At 39.8% G+C, this 14,512-nt stretch overlaps 1 protein-coding gene across 6 annotated transcripts in view; it reads left to right on the top strand.

Annotated features, from left to right (window-relative positions):
• Window positions 1-14,512, top strand: part of FOCAD (focadhesin) — a 134,268-nt gene that overhangs the window by 36,402 nt on the left and 83,354 nt on the right. For 5 of the 6 annotated variants that reach the window (XM_042804595.1, XM_042804600.1, XM_042804599.1 and 2 more), the window contains 5 exons: window positions 2,263-2,469; window positions 2,888-2,975; window positions 3,667-3,869; window positions 6,283-6,336; window positions 8,923-9,180. In XM_042804595.1, coding sequence (XP_042660529.1) covers window positions 2,263-2,469; window positions 2,888-2,975; window positions 3,667-3,869; window positions 6,283-6,336; window positions 8,923-9,180 — 810 coding nt within the window. The remainder of the gene's footprint in view (window positions 1-2,262; window positions 2,470-2,887; window positions 2,976-3,666; window positions 3,870-6,282; window positions 6,337-8,922; window positions 9,181-14,512) is intronic. The other variant, XM_042804598.1, reaches the window with a different exon arrangement.

Below are 14,512 nucleotides of genomic sequence, written 5' to 3' on the forward strand. Positions count from 1 at the left end.
AGAGGGGAGGTGTGCCAGAGCAGAGACCCCCCTGCATCCTGTGGTGAGATGGCAGGGCAGCCCCTCCTGCCGCCCATGAAGATCTGCGGTGGAGCAGACATTGATAAATGGCCTGTGGGGGGCAGCATATAGCCAATTAAGGTGGCTGCACCCGAAGCCAGCCAGGATCCTGTGGGAAGAAGCAGCCCCTGCTGTTGTAGTTCAGCACTGGGAGGATTGCAGCATGCGGGGGTGTCCCATGCTGGAGCAGCTTGGGAATGGCTGCAGCCTGTGGGAGGGACTCCAGTTGGAGAAGGTTGGTGTCCCACACTGGAGTAGCGAGGGAAACGCTGCAGCCTGTGGGAGGGACTCATGTCAGAGAAAAGTTGTGGAGGACTGTCTCCTGTGAGAGGGGGATTACGCTGGAGCAAGGAGAACTGGTTCCAGAAGTTCTTTCTCCCACCAAATATGGAAGAAGCGGCAGCACTGACTGCACCTCTCATTCCCCTGCCCCTGTGCCACTGGGGGAAGGAGATAGAGATGGGGGAGCAGATCTGAGTCCAGGAGAAAGGGAGTGGTGGGGGGAAGATGTTCTCAAGATGTGGCAATGCTTCTTACGGTCCTATTCTGTTAAGTGTTGTTGTTGTTAGTACCTGTAATAAATTTATGTTCCTTTTTCCTTCCCCTAATGAGTCTGCCTTTTGCCTGTGACCATAATGGGTGATTTATCCCTCCCTGTCTGAAACTCCAAACCTTTGCTTATTTTCTCATTCTCAGTGGGGGGGGGTGGAAAGGGGGGGAGTGAGTGGGTGTGTGGTGCTCACTTGCCCTCTGAACTCAAACCACAACAATAACATAAAGCTAAATACGCTTGATATGAAGATATTTTGTAGCATCTTCCTCCTGAAGAATTTTACTACAGAAATCTACTTTGTACTGGTAGCCACTTTTCCCAGTGTTTTGGACAAATAATAAGTTGTGTTATACACATTTGCTTGGTCCAGGTCTACTCTTTGGGATGACAGGTATATGCTGACTTTTTCTAGTCACAGGGACATTTCTGTTTTTGTCTTGATTCAGAATGAACTTCAGTATAAGATTTTTGTCCTGAATCTATGATGAAGCTTCTGACTTGGTAACATTTAGCTGTAAAAATGGCGCTAAAAAATACTTACAGATTTAGTTACAAACATTTATTTTTTCCATGCTTATTAGCACTTTTTTTTTTTTTTAACTAGAAATCTGTTGCATTTTTTTAAACTCAGCTTAATACGTGAATGATTTTGTCTTGCTTGAGATAGAACTTTCACAATGGAAAAGGAAATACTTCTTTCAAGAATCCTGTTTGATGGACTGCTTTATAACCTGTCATTACTTCTCCTTCTGTCTCTGAACCTCAGGTCCTTATCCTTCCTTTAAGCTCAGCCTTATGTAGTCCTCTGTATTATATAAATGCCGAAATGCTTCCTAGTCATTTTGTCTGACAGTCTTCTGCTGAAAAAATCAATGGATGTGAGGCTACTGATTAGAGCAGATTATTCATAGAATTTGTTCTAAAGGACTAAAAATCAGGATGTTATCCTTAATACTGGCTCCAGGCTTTGGATTGTAACAGCTGGGTTTCTCTAAAACTAGAATTTTTGAGAGCAGAAGTGCTTTCATCTAACACATTAGGATTTTGAGGCAACCTGCTTCTTGAAACCTCTTTACTTGACTTCCCAGTATGGAGATACTGCTTTTGGGTCTTGCACTTCAGCTTTTCATTTTTGTAGTATGTAGATTATATGGTGCTCCAGAAGCAGGTAACAGCACTGCCTTTCTCTTTTGAAACATATATTAAAATCTTGGTTACATTACAGAGGAAATATCCTAGAGCAGGATGCTTCTGTTATAAGAATATTTACCTGTTATATGAAATCTCCACACAATTTGGTTCATGTTGCTGGGAGAACACCCAGGAGCCTTATTAATTTGCTGTTGCTTTTGAGGAAAAAGGAATTTCTCTCATCAGCTGCCAAGAAATCTTTCTATTCTTTCATGTTTCTACTTTTGATTCAAAACATTAAATAGCATTTCATCTGTTATTTTTTGAGGGTAGCTGGATGAGAGATTCCTGGGTTTAGTTTATAAATGTTTCTTCGAAGTCTTAGTAATATGAGTAATGGAAACATTGGACAGCTAAAGAACTAATTCTAAACTGGGGGAATTCTGCATAGATACGGAAGGGGAACTAAACTAGAATGTGTTTTGGTGTTGTTTTGTTTTTTAATTACCTCTCTACAGCTTAAAGACTTACTGCAAGTTACAGAAGCCTTATTCTTTCTGCAAGAGCTGTTCCTCAGCCTACTGCGCTATCCTGTGTTTTGGAAAGTTCAGTTATCCCAGTTTTGTCTACAAGTGTTATGTTTCTGTGAAATATGTTTAAATATAATGGGAGAATGCTCATCTTTGATATCCTTAATAGAGGACAACTTTGAGCTCTTAAAAGAGGTAAGAGTTCATGTGGGAAGAAGTAAAGTAGTTGTATTAAATTTAAGGAACGTTGTGTTTAAGACAGTATTTAGTGACATTGATACATGGCATTCATCTGCAAGGGACCGGTGCTATTTCAAAGCTTCTAATTCTCTTTTTCTTGGTTGAAGACCTTCAAAGGCAAAAGTGTAACTTTTAGTATGGGAGTTGCTTTAATGTGAGCTAAAACAGTTTCAACAACGTAACAAATTAAAATGCTTTAGTAATTCAGCTAAAATAGTATTTTTACACTCTACGTGTTCTTTGTTGCATATGCTTTGTTGCTGTGTGTGCACTTGAGAAGAAACTCCATAGAGAGTTTCAATTGTTTCCCATTTGTAGTGCTTAATATCACTGACAAACAGAAGACTTGAATCTCTTTCTTTTTCCCTTGTAGGTATTTCCAGTCGAACAGTGTGTAATTGGGATAGCGCTTCTGCTGCTTCAGACACCAGAAAGTCAGCAAAAGTCTGTCTTGAGTCTAGGTAAAGCTGCTCTTGTGAAAGAGGAATCCACACTCTTAAGACTGTGTCTTTGTTTCTTCATGTTTATGAAGATAAGCACTGGATTCCCCTGAAGTTGGATTGGGTGGTGAAATGTTTTTTTAATAATCAGGATTCTTCCTGAATTTAAAAAGTAACATTTCATCTAATGGCAATGAAGATAAATTTTCCTGCTATATTGACTTTTTCCATGGATATTACCGTATTCTAAGTTCCCTGCTATCTTGGAGCTTATCTGTTTCATTTTTGAGTCAACAGCAGAATATTTTCAGCTGACATTCACGCATCCTGAATAGTTTCTTTTAACAGATCTTAAGAGAGCAGGCCTGACAGTCGTGGCATGTTTGCTTGAGCTTTCGACTTAGCTGTTTTGGTTAATGGAGTTATTCCAGTGAAAGCAAAGGACTATGCTATGTTCCACTGTTGTATTTCTTGCTGCAGTCAGTTACTTTGCTTATAAACAACAGAAATATATGGGTGTCTAAACAGAATTGGAGTTTTACCAAAACATCTTTTGCCCTTTCACTCTAGTATGCACATCTAATTCTGGGGATTGTTAATTTGCTTAACCAGAGCATTAACTGTAATGTTTGCGTCATGCCTAAAAGTACAAATTATGTTAGTTCTTTTTTCCCTATGCAATCTTTGGTTTTCCCCACTTTGTCTTAAACAGCCTACAAGCTCCTTTCCTGTTCAGAAATCCGGAACATCTCAACCACTGGCCTTACTTTGGTGATGCCTGTACTACAGATCTTGTCTTCTACAACAGCTGGAGTCTGCCTATCAGAGGATGATTCTGCAACTACCAGGCAGCAGCTGGCTGTAAATCTTTTGGGAATATTACAGGAAGAAGCTGTGAAGGATAAAAAGGAATTGGTAAAGTTATAAGGTTTTTTCCTTCTTTTGGTACAGATAGGGGATTCATTTCAGAATTTTGCTGCATTATGCATAGGTGCCTGGGAAAAACTCTATGTCTGTGAGCTTCTTTGTGTAATGCATTGTATGGAAACACTCACAAATATGTATAGTCCATAAAACTAGACTACTGGTAAAGTGGAAGTGTGTTTGTATGCTAAGTATTGTTTTACTTAGAGATGGGATTTTTTTACTTTCAGAGACTGTATAGATTAAAGAATCTACTTGCATTATTAATCAAGTAACAGGACTTGGTAGAAAATAAGGTTATGTATGCTTACTTTGTCTCTTCCAGACTTGCCTATTCTACTCATCTATATCCTTTTCCTTACCATTGTATGTGACTGTTAGGTACAATTCTTTCTCCTCTGAGTGAAGAGAGTTATGGAGCACATAAGTTCCACTTACCGAATTTCAGCTCATTATCCTGGATGTCTTCATCAGTGCTGTTGGTTTTTTGGTTTTATTTATTTGCCTATGTCCCACTTAGCTGCCCACCACCCATTTCTCCCATCTTTTTCTGAGAACGGATGACAAAGTCTCTGATCAAGATGTGCTTAGCAATGTGGAAGCTAAACTCCCTTTCTGCTTTACACCCTTGTTTTTTGGTGAAGGGAGGGTGGTGATGTAACAAGTTGGAGACAGAAAAAGATTCCAATTCTGAGTTCTGCCATGTGTCCTTGTCTTGGAATTCCTCTCCAACTACATTTTCCATTTCCACAGATATGAAAAGGCAAGCCCATTTGTACTCCTAATGAAAGATAAATGTGTTAAGTTCACTAAAACCTACACTCCTTATTCTGCTCTAAAAGAATAGTCTATGGGGTGGCCTGAAGTGCAGAAGGCTGCTCACTTCCACTTAATGGGACTTTTTAGGTGGCAGCCTGCACAGATGTCACTGGAGGTTTGTTTCAGTGAGAGGTATTCCAAGTACTTTTGTGCTCTGTGTCACTGGCCCATCTGTTTTGTTTTCTGTGGTGTTTTAGAAGCTAGTTAAATGTCTTGCAAGACTACTGGGTTATTGTAGGACATAGATTACAGTACATTGCATAACACTGGCTTCCTGTAACAGAACTTTGTTATACCAATTCTGCTATTCTCTTTGCTTCAAAAAGCATGTGAAAGCTTTTCTCTTAAGGGCTTAAACAGCTTGTGATGACATTAACTTTTTCTGTTAGCCATATTAAACTGAAAAGACACTTATTTTTAGTGGAAATTCTCTAACAGTCACTTCACTTTGGTGTCACTGATAGACATCCTTCTCAAGTTTATAGCAAGTAGCATGGCAGATCTTTGATAATACATGTTTAGCAATGAGAATGGGGAGACACTCATTCTGCTTGTTTGGTAAAAGTATGCCAATAACCTTTGATTCTTCACTGAAAGATTAAAATATTCAGAATTTCTATTTAATGTTCCTGTGGGTTCAGTCCATTTATGTTGTAGGATCAGATTAGTGCTAAGAGAATGCAATCTTTAATGAACTCTCCTTACTTAAACTTTCTCTACACTGGAAATGGGCATGAAAAGAGGTAGGAAAAAGAAGGCAAGTGTTATGTCCACAGTGAGCAAGCTTTGAATAAGATTATTTAAGAGCTAACATGATTAAGTTACAGTATATTTTCTTAGAATCACAGAACAGCTCAGCTTGGAAGGGACCTCAAAAGATCATCTGGTCCAGCCCTTCATGGGAAGGGAAGCCTAGATGAGATTATCTAGCACCCTGTCTAATCACATCTTGAAAACCTCCAGTGATGGGGACTCCACCATGTCTGTGGAGAGGTTGTTCTGTGAATGATTGTTTTCACTGTGTAAAAATGTCTTTCTTATATTAAGATGCAAACCTCTCCTCATACAACTTGTATCTGCTGCTCCTTGTCCTCTCCATGTGGCTCCTTGTAAAGAGAGCTTCTGCCCTTTTAGTAGCTGTCTTTCAAGTACTGGAAAACTGTGGTGACATTCCCATTGAGCTTTTTCATCTCCAGGGTAAAAAGACCTAACTTATAGGGCAGATTGTCCAGCTGTTTGATTATCTCTATGGCCCTCCTTTGGACCTTCTCCAGTCTGTCCACGTCTGTTTTTGAATTGGGCCCAGAACTGGACCCAGTACTCCAGGTGCAGCCTGACAAGCACTGAGTAGAGTGGGATGATCACATATCTATCTCTGCTGGTGATGCGCTTGAGGATGCATCCCAGGATCCAGTTTGCCTGGATTGCTGCAGTGGCGTACTGCTGTCTCACATTCAGCTAATTGTCTGCTTGTGACAGGCTGCCAGCCTGAGTAAAGACCATTGATCACCACACTTAGAGTGCAGCTTATGAGACCGTTTCCTGCCCATCGCACAGACCACTTATCCAGTCTGTATCTTCACAGTTTGTCCATGAGAAGACTGTGGGGAAGAGTGTTGAACACTTTGCTGAAGTCCAGGTAAGTGACATCCACTGCTTTCTCCTTGTTAACAGAAGATGTTATTTTGTAGAAGGTGATCAGGTTAGTCTGGCACAATTTGCCTGTGGTGAATCTCTGCTGGATTTTCCTAATCACTTGCTTCATTCAGTTTGTAATAGATTCTAGGAGGACTCTTCCACCACTTTCCCAGGGACTGAAGTAAGGCTAATGAGCCCATAGTTTCTTGGGTCCTCTTTTGGGCCATTCTTGTAGATGGGTATGAGATTTTCCCTCTTCCAGTCATCAGGGATGTCCCCTGATAGTCATGGCTTTTCAAAGATAATAGACAGCGGTCTTGCACCAATGTCAGCCACTTCTGTTAGTGCACCGCAGTGGATTCCCTCCAGGCCCATTGATTTGTGGGGGTTGAGCCCTTGCAGAGGGCCACTGCTGGTGGGTCAACATATGAGTTGTAGCTGCTTGATACTGTGAGCTGGGGTCCAGCTATGCCAGTAGAGACAGAGGCGAAGGTTTTGAGAACCTCTGCCTTGTCAGCATCACTTGCAACTCATTTGCCTGCCCAGTTCAGTAATGGACCTATGTCTTCTCTGTGCTTCACCTTAACTGCTCACACATCTGAAGAACCTTTTCTTCTTCTTGACATCTCTGATCAACTGCAGTTCTAGCAGAGCCTTTACTTTCCTGTCTGCATCTCTGCATGCCCTAGCAAGGTTCCTGTAATCCTCAGTGGGTATGTGGCTGCCTTTTTGTAGCCGGTATGCTGCATTTTGCCTTTAACTGCACCCAGAACCTGTATTCAGTGGCTTTCTTTTTGGCAATGGTGGTAGTGGGGAATTGTTCTACTTGTAGCCCCAATATTTTGAAAAATGCTAGTATGTAGTTAACCTGTGTTCTACTTTGCCATTGAGGGATTTTTTATATCTATCTATCTATCTATCTATCTATCTATCTATCTATCTATCTATCTATCTATCTATCTATCTATCTATCTATCTATCTATCTATCTATCTATCTATCTATCTATCTATCTATATCTCTATATCTATATCTTTCAGTGTTGGCAAACTGAAATAGTCTACCTAACCTGCATTAATGGGGTGCAGCATTAAAGTAAAAATACAGTGATAGCTTGTTTTCATGCAGCTGAAATAAAGGGAGAATGGAGTGAGTACTGTTGTGTAGCAAAACCTTTGGGGAAGTAATGTGGAATGGGAAATAAAATATTTCAGGCTCTACCAATTCTAGCAGGTTTTTACATGATTTAAAAAAAAAAAAAAAACAACCTCAAAAAAACCTGTAATAGTCTGATCTTGATTTCAAGTCTTGCGATCTTGTAGAGGCAGGCAACTAAACAGTACAACTTAAAGATTCTGAAACTCTTCTTAGCCCACTGTATGTCTTTGGAAAAAGTTTAAGTACCTTTATCAATAAATGGCAGTTTATAAACTGTATCGAGAAGGTATGTTTGGCTCCAAGTGATCTTTCCAGACAGAGAGATGGCATTCTAGATTGCTGAATTTTTCACATGAAGTAATTGTAATGCATAAATAATGGAATAAGCTAATTTTAGTGTTATTTTTAAAAGGTCATCTAAAGTACAGGGGCATTCTATCTTCCATTAGCCAAAATAAATTTCCATGGCATTGAACAGGGTGATTAAAATTAAATTCTGCAGTTTTATGGAGAACAGCTTTTTGCCTTTCAAAATCACTTTTTTCCCTAGTAATTTAAAAGTGAGTGGACCCTGCCCTGTTGGAGTCTGAATTCCATTTTTAATGTTCATTTGGAGACATCTTTTCAAATATTTCTTGGCCTGATTTTTACATAAATGTTCTTTTACTGCCTGCCAACTACTATCCTGATAATGGAAAGACGTTTCTGAAAACACTGCATTTTTTATGGAAAGAAAGAATTAATAGGAAAGAGATGATTTATCTTGGATTAAGGTTTTTTCGTATAGTGAAAAGTTTTGAACTTCCACATTGATTTGCAAGAGCTTTAAAAAGTACATACTTTTACATATAAAAAAGCCTGAGTTAGGTGTATTCCTCATTTGTATTTTACTACTTTTGTGCTTCTAAATGTTATCTTCCATGACTGTATCTATAGAACATTATGTTCTAATAAGTGATACAGTTAAAAAAATGTAAAGTTGTATTAATTTATACTGTAGTGTTTCATTAAGTACTATCAAAAGTTAAGAGAATTTCCTTAAAATAATATAGATGATACTAATGCTTTGGTGAAGCACCTGTCATTGTCAGGAATGGAAGCTTTTAATGTATTGCAGTTTTATTGTGTCCATTTTAGCAAGGAAGTAGCAGGAGTTACTAACAGGAACAGGAATAATGGATGCCAAATAAAGGAGGAACCTCCTAAATAGGGAATTAGCAACCCATTCAAACAACCTTAGTGTAAGAACTCATATAAAGAATTGTGAAGAAATGTATTGCAATTTATTCTTTATACTTATTACATTGGAACCCTAAAAAAAAAAAAATATTTTGGATGACAGAACTGGATTAGTTACATTTTTTTTCTTTGTTCTTTCATCGTACCTTATTTGTTTGATGGAGAATTTTGTTTGTTTCACTTTTTCTCAGGTGTCCTGCAAACTCCTTTTCCCCATAACAAGCTCTTACAGCTCATTGTATACAACCTGGAAGATCATAGGGCTCATGAAAGAGAAGTCTGCAGTTACTAGCTGGTTATCTTCAGTGAAATCACTGCTACCTGTTACAAATCAAGTCCCTGCCCATGTTTTCCTTCTTCTGGCTTATCTACTGATCCAAGAAAATGGAGACAGTCTTCATGATGTACTTCAGGCTACGATGGAAATAGCCAAGGCGGATTGTTCTCAGGTAAAAACTCACTGTTAGTGGATTTCTTTATATGAATTGGGCTGGATTCTGCAGCCCAAGAGGCGCAAGCTTCGTGACCCCAGGTTCGACAAGTGGCAAGACTGCCTATTTTCCCAGTAGGTACAGGCATGTGCAGCACATATGTACACCACATACCTGTGCTTATATGCATATAACACAGACACACAGAGCACTCACACGAACACAAAACAGCATGAGAGGCCCCATCCTGCTCCTCTTTCTGGATGAGCGAGATGGAGGGTCTCCTCTGGAGACAGACTGAGAGAGGGGATTGTGCTGCCTAGAGAGGAGAAATCTCGAGGGACACCTTATTGCAGTCTTCTAGTACCTAGAAGGGGCCTACAATAAAGCTGGAGAAGGACTTTTTACAAGGTCATGTAGTGGTAGGACAAGGGGTAATGACTTTAAGCTGAAAGAGGGTAGATTTAGATTAGATGTAAGGAGGAAGTTCTTCACTGTGAGGTTGGTGAGGCACTGGAACAGGTTGCCCAGAGAAGCTGTGGCTGCCCCCTCTCTGGGAACGTTCAAGGCCAGGTTGGATGGGGCTTTGGTCAACCTGGTCTAGTGGAAGGTGTCCCTGCCCTTGGCAGAGGGGTTGGAACTAGATGATCTTTAAGGTCCCTTCCAACCCAAACCATTCTATGATTCTATGAATATATGTACAATGTATGGATATGTACAGTATGAATCTCTTCAGCAATGGGCATAGACAGTCAGTGTGGCACAGTAGGTAACCCCTGGATTCACACATGCATGCACATGCATTTATCCCAGGCTGACTGGAACTAACCTTTTCTATGTCACTTACAGCAAAATATGTATTATGTTTCTGGTTTGGAGTATTTCTAGTTGGTTAGACTTAGGAAAAAAGACTGGCTTATTTGTTGATATTTTCTAGTAAGTATGAAAATACAACATGAGGAAGTTGAGAAGAGGCTACTAAACCATTCCTGACTTTTAGTGACCTCATAAATTGTTCTCTTTGTTCTTTTGTGTTTACTGGAATACTGTCCAGTCTCTTGTGATATGTGTATTCTTGCTTCTTAAAAATATGTCCATAGTCTTTGTCTGCTTCAGTACTGAATTCAAGCCAGAATTATATGGTATACTTCTCTACATAACCTGGAAGATAAATGGAGCTATCTAGAAATGGTAATAGGTAATGCAGGAGACGTTATACAGAAACATTCATATCTTATTTGTAAAATTAAAAAAAAAGTAGGGAAGGGAGAAGTGTTACTTCAAACTTCAGATGTGCTATAAAGTCAAGCTTTAGCTGCTTCAAGTTTTTTTACATTGCTTTCTGACTTAAAGAGTTATCATACTCTGCAGCACAAGAATTGGAAAAAGATAGAGCTTATGGGATATGCACTTGATGACTTATGGTACTGAGCAATGTAGTTCTAATCCAGGGAAGCAGTCCAGTATGTGCTTGGTGTTGAACACATACTGGAATGTTGTGCTAAACTGGGCCCGTTATACAGTGCTTTTGGAGGTATTATATTTCTTAAGATGGAAAAGTTTTTAAAACAGGTGACAGCTTCATCTGTTGCAGGTTGCGCAATGTCAACCTCTTATGTCCCTTCTCAAATCTCTTTTAGGCTGCCTTTTGTTTTGTTGTTTTCTTGTATGGATGTGCGATATAATGCACTCAAATTGGTACAGTTTTGGGAGCATGTGATTTCTTTAATTTTTTTTTCTTGGTTTGACTGAATTTTTTGCATTTTAACTATTTCCCAAAAAACCTAATTACAATGCAAAAATAATATTGAATACAATGCTAGAAAAACAACGAAGTTATTTTATATTTTTTGGTTTAAATGATGCTAGTTCCAGGTTGGGTTTTTTTCTATATTTAGACACTTGAAATTTGTTAATGTCTATATTAAAGATAGGAATTTGGTTTTTGGATGGTATGTGGAAAAACTAATTCTGAGTCCTGTTCAGACACACAGTAACTGACTGAAAAGTCCAGTTTTAAGTCTGGAGAAAATTGCAGGGTTTTGTTGTAGAATTACTCATCAGGACTGTGAGTGTTACGTGGGTGTGGAAGAAGATGTAGAATCTCTTAATTTACATGGACTGTAAGATCACTTCTATGGAAAAGAGAGTGAAATGTATTATTTACATCTTAGCCAAACCAGCTGTAGCTGAGTTTCCAAGAAGTGTGTAACCTCCAAACACATTTAACTCATTGTGTTTCTCACTACAGCTTAAGGAAATAGACACATACAATACTGTGGAGGAAGGAATGAAAAAGAGAAGGTTTCATTGATCTCTCCTGTACTGAGGACTCCAGGGCTGGACACAGTACCCGGGTGGGGTCTCATCAGAGTGGAGTGGGTAGGGTTGCAGCATACTGGGAAGAGTTGTAACAGTGAAGAGAAAATTGCAAACTAAACTGAAGGGTACAGCGAACTTGAGCTGCCTGGTGGACATCTGTAGCATGCTTCAAACCACAAGTAGACATCAGTTGAATTGAAAAAGTTACTGGGCAATTTGTTGTTACAATGTATCCATGCCTGTACAGGAATTCAATAGGGAGGTGTCCTGCTTTGCTCATTTTGCTGTATTCTGAAGTTCTGAATTTGTCCTGTGCGTGCTACTATTATTATGCTAATACTTGTTAGTATGGTATTTCATTTTAGTGAATACACAGGTGGTGTCAGATTCAAGATGACAGTGTTTATAAAAAGCCTGAACTGCAGTGTTCATATTTGCTTTAGGAGGAACCTGCAAGGTTACACAGCTTATTGACTGTTCAAAATAAGAATAGGATCTAGTTCTTAGATAGTTTTTGTTTTTGAAGTATTTATTCAGGGTCCTTGGTGTACTCCTTGTTGAATTGTGTGTAGATCAGCTGCCCTGGGATGCTACAAGTCTGATGTTTAGTGGAAACACTGAGCTGGGCGATGTTAAACTGATTCCTCAAAGTTAGGCGTCCGGTGGAAATATGCAAAATGAAGTGCTTTTAGTTCTTTTCGGGATATCTTTTCCCATTCCTACTCTGTCCACTTAATGATTCTTTCTTCTTTTCATAGAATGGCTGTTATGTTTTTGCATAGGTGTGGTAGTTTTAGCCCAGAGGGCAACTGAGCACCACCCAGCTCTTCACTCACTCCTTCCCCTCTCAGAAATGGGAAGGAGAAAATGAAGCACAATGGCTCAAGGGTGGCTCACCCATTACAGTCACAGGCATCTCCCCCACTTCCTTCTTTTTCCACTGACCCAGGCACTCACCCTTCTCCCAACTCCACCTCACAAGTCTCAACCTCCTCCTGGGTTCCCTGCCTCCTTAACTAAGTTCTTGCAGAGGCACAGCTGATTGGCTCAACCCTGGCTGGAGGCAGCTCCAACTTGAAGCTGCGGGAGCTTCCAGAAGCTTCTCACAGGGGCTGCTATTGTAGCCCCTGCCCCCCTACCAAAAACACTGCTACAGAAACCCAGCACGACATGGATGAATTCTTTCTCTTAAACTACAGATTTAAAATTCTTCTATTCTGTTATAGCTTTGGACCTCTTCTAGAGGATGGTTAAATAACACAAAACAAGGAAGAATTGAAAAGCATAATAAAAGCATAACAAAACATGCGAGCAAATCAGAACCTCACAGTACTCTAAGAGCAAAAAATTATTTCTTGGACAGCTGTGGCAAGAGGGCACTTGAAGCTGCTTTTGCTGCTTCATGCAGTGTTTGGCTTCCTTTTAATTTGTCACCTGCTTCTTGGTTAAATTAAGATACCCATGTTGTGTGTTGTTTAAAACCTTATAGTGTAAAATAGTGGATCACAAAGGCTCTGATAGTCTATGGCAGGGAGAAATAAATATATTGCACTGATAGTTCATAGGTTACTTTTCCTGACATGGTAGAACTCCAAACTACCTATAAAAGACCAATTTACCGAATGGTGGTGGTATTGCTACTGATCACCAGGTACAAAGGCACACTAATGTTTTTGGAATGAGCATGGGTTAGAGTTCATCCAGTAAGTTGTTACTTAACTGTTTTGAAAGAAGTGGAAGCTTTGAGCATTTTTCAAGCCTTTATTAGAATTGGCTTATGCTTTTAAATTTAGAATATAAAAACAAACAAAGAAAGAAAAAAACCACACATTTTCTTTGTTGAAAGGTAAAAAAACATAGATTTGAATATCGTTTCTAAAAGTGCAGGTTAGTCTTCTGAAATCAGGATACAGGTTTACCTTGGTCATCCAGTTCCCAGGTTTTCTGCGTTACTAATATTGCTAAGGTTTCTGTTAAGAAGTGTTTCATTCATGAGTTTATTATCATCTGAGGTCTGGGGTTTTGAATTATATGCAATATAATGGATTGGGGGAGGGGGAACGGATGACAATGGACACTGTATGAGGTACATCTTCAGTTAAGACTTATTTTTTTGACCAGCTGTAACATAGAAGTGGCCTTACCGTATGCTATGGTAGCCCACACTAAAATGTTTATTTATTGTGCTGAGTAAAAGCATGACATTATATATTACTTAAGTACTAGTTGGAAAGCTGGCACTGTAAAGGTAAGCAATTTCAGTGTCTTACCTCCAGGAAAGAAAAACGAATCCTTTAATAAGCAGGCATGTTAGGAATAGGGTGGCATTGCTGGAAAATAACACTTTATTTCTTACATGCCATTTAGAGCTCTGGTTGAGAGGAAAGGAATGGAGCTAATGAGTGATAAGGAGAAGAAGGTAAAACTTACAGGTAATAAAAATTGAGCTGACTGTAACAATGTGTTCCTAAACCAGCAGTCAGAAATCAATGCTCCATATGTATTTTCTCTTGTAACTGCAAGAGGCAGGCTTGAGGGAAGACACTGTGTTTTGAGCTCAGAGGGCAACTGAGCACCACAAAGCTGCTCACTCACCTTTTCCCCCAGCAATGAGAAGGGGAAAATAAGCAAAGGCTTGGCATTTGAGATAGGACAGAGAGGGGCAAATCACCTGTTATGGTCACAAGCAAAAGGCAAACTCATTAGGGGAATGAAAAAAAGAACATTACAGACACTAACAACAACAACACTTAACAGAGTATGACAGTGAGAAGCATTACCACATGTAGAGAACACCTTCCCCCCACCCCTCCCTTCTTCCTGGTTTCAGATCTGCTCCTGATATCTCTACCTCCTCCCCCCACCAGTGCAGGGGCAGGGAACGAGGGGTGCAGTCAGTGCTGCTGCTTCTTCCATTTTAGGTGGGGGGAGCTTCTGGAACCTCTTCCCCCTGCTTTAGCATGGTCCCCCTCTCACAGGAGACAGTCCTCCATGAACTTTCAACTGGAGTCCCTCCCACAGGCTGCAG

The sequence above is a fragment of the Tyto alba genome, unplaced genomic scaffold (genome assembly GCF_018691265.1).
Source record: "Tyto alba isolate M040663 unplaced genomic scaffold, T.alba_DEE_v4.0 Super-Scaffold_42, whole genome shotgun sequence".
Classification (NCBI taxonomy): domain Eukaryota; kingdom Metazoa; phylum Chordata; class Aves; order Strigiformes; family Tytonidae; genus Tyto; species Tyto alba.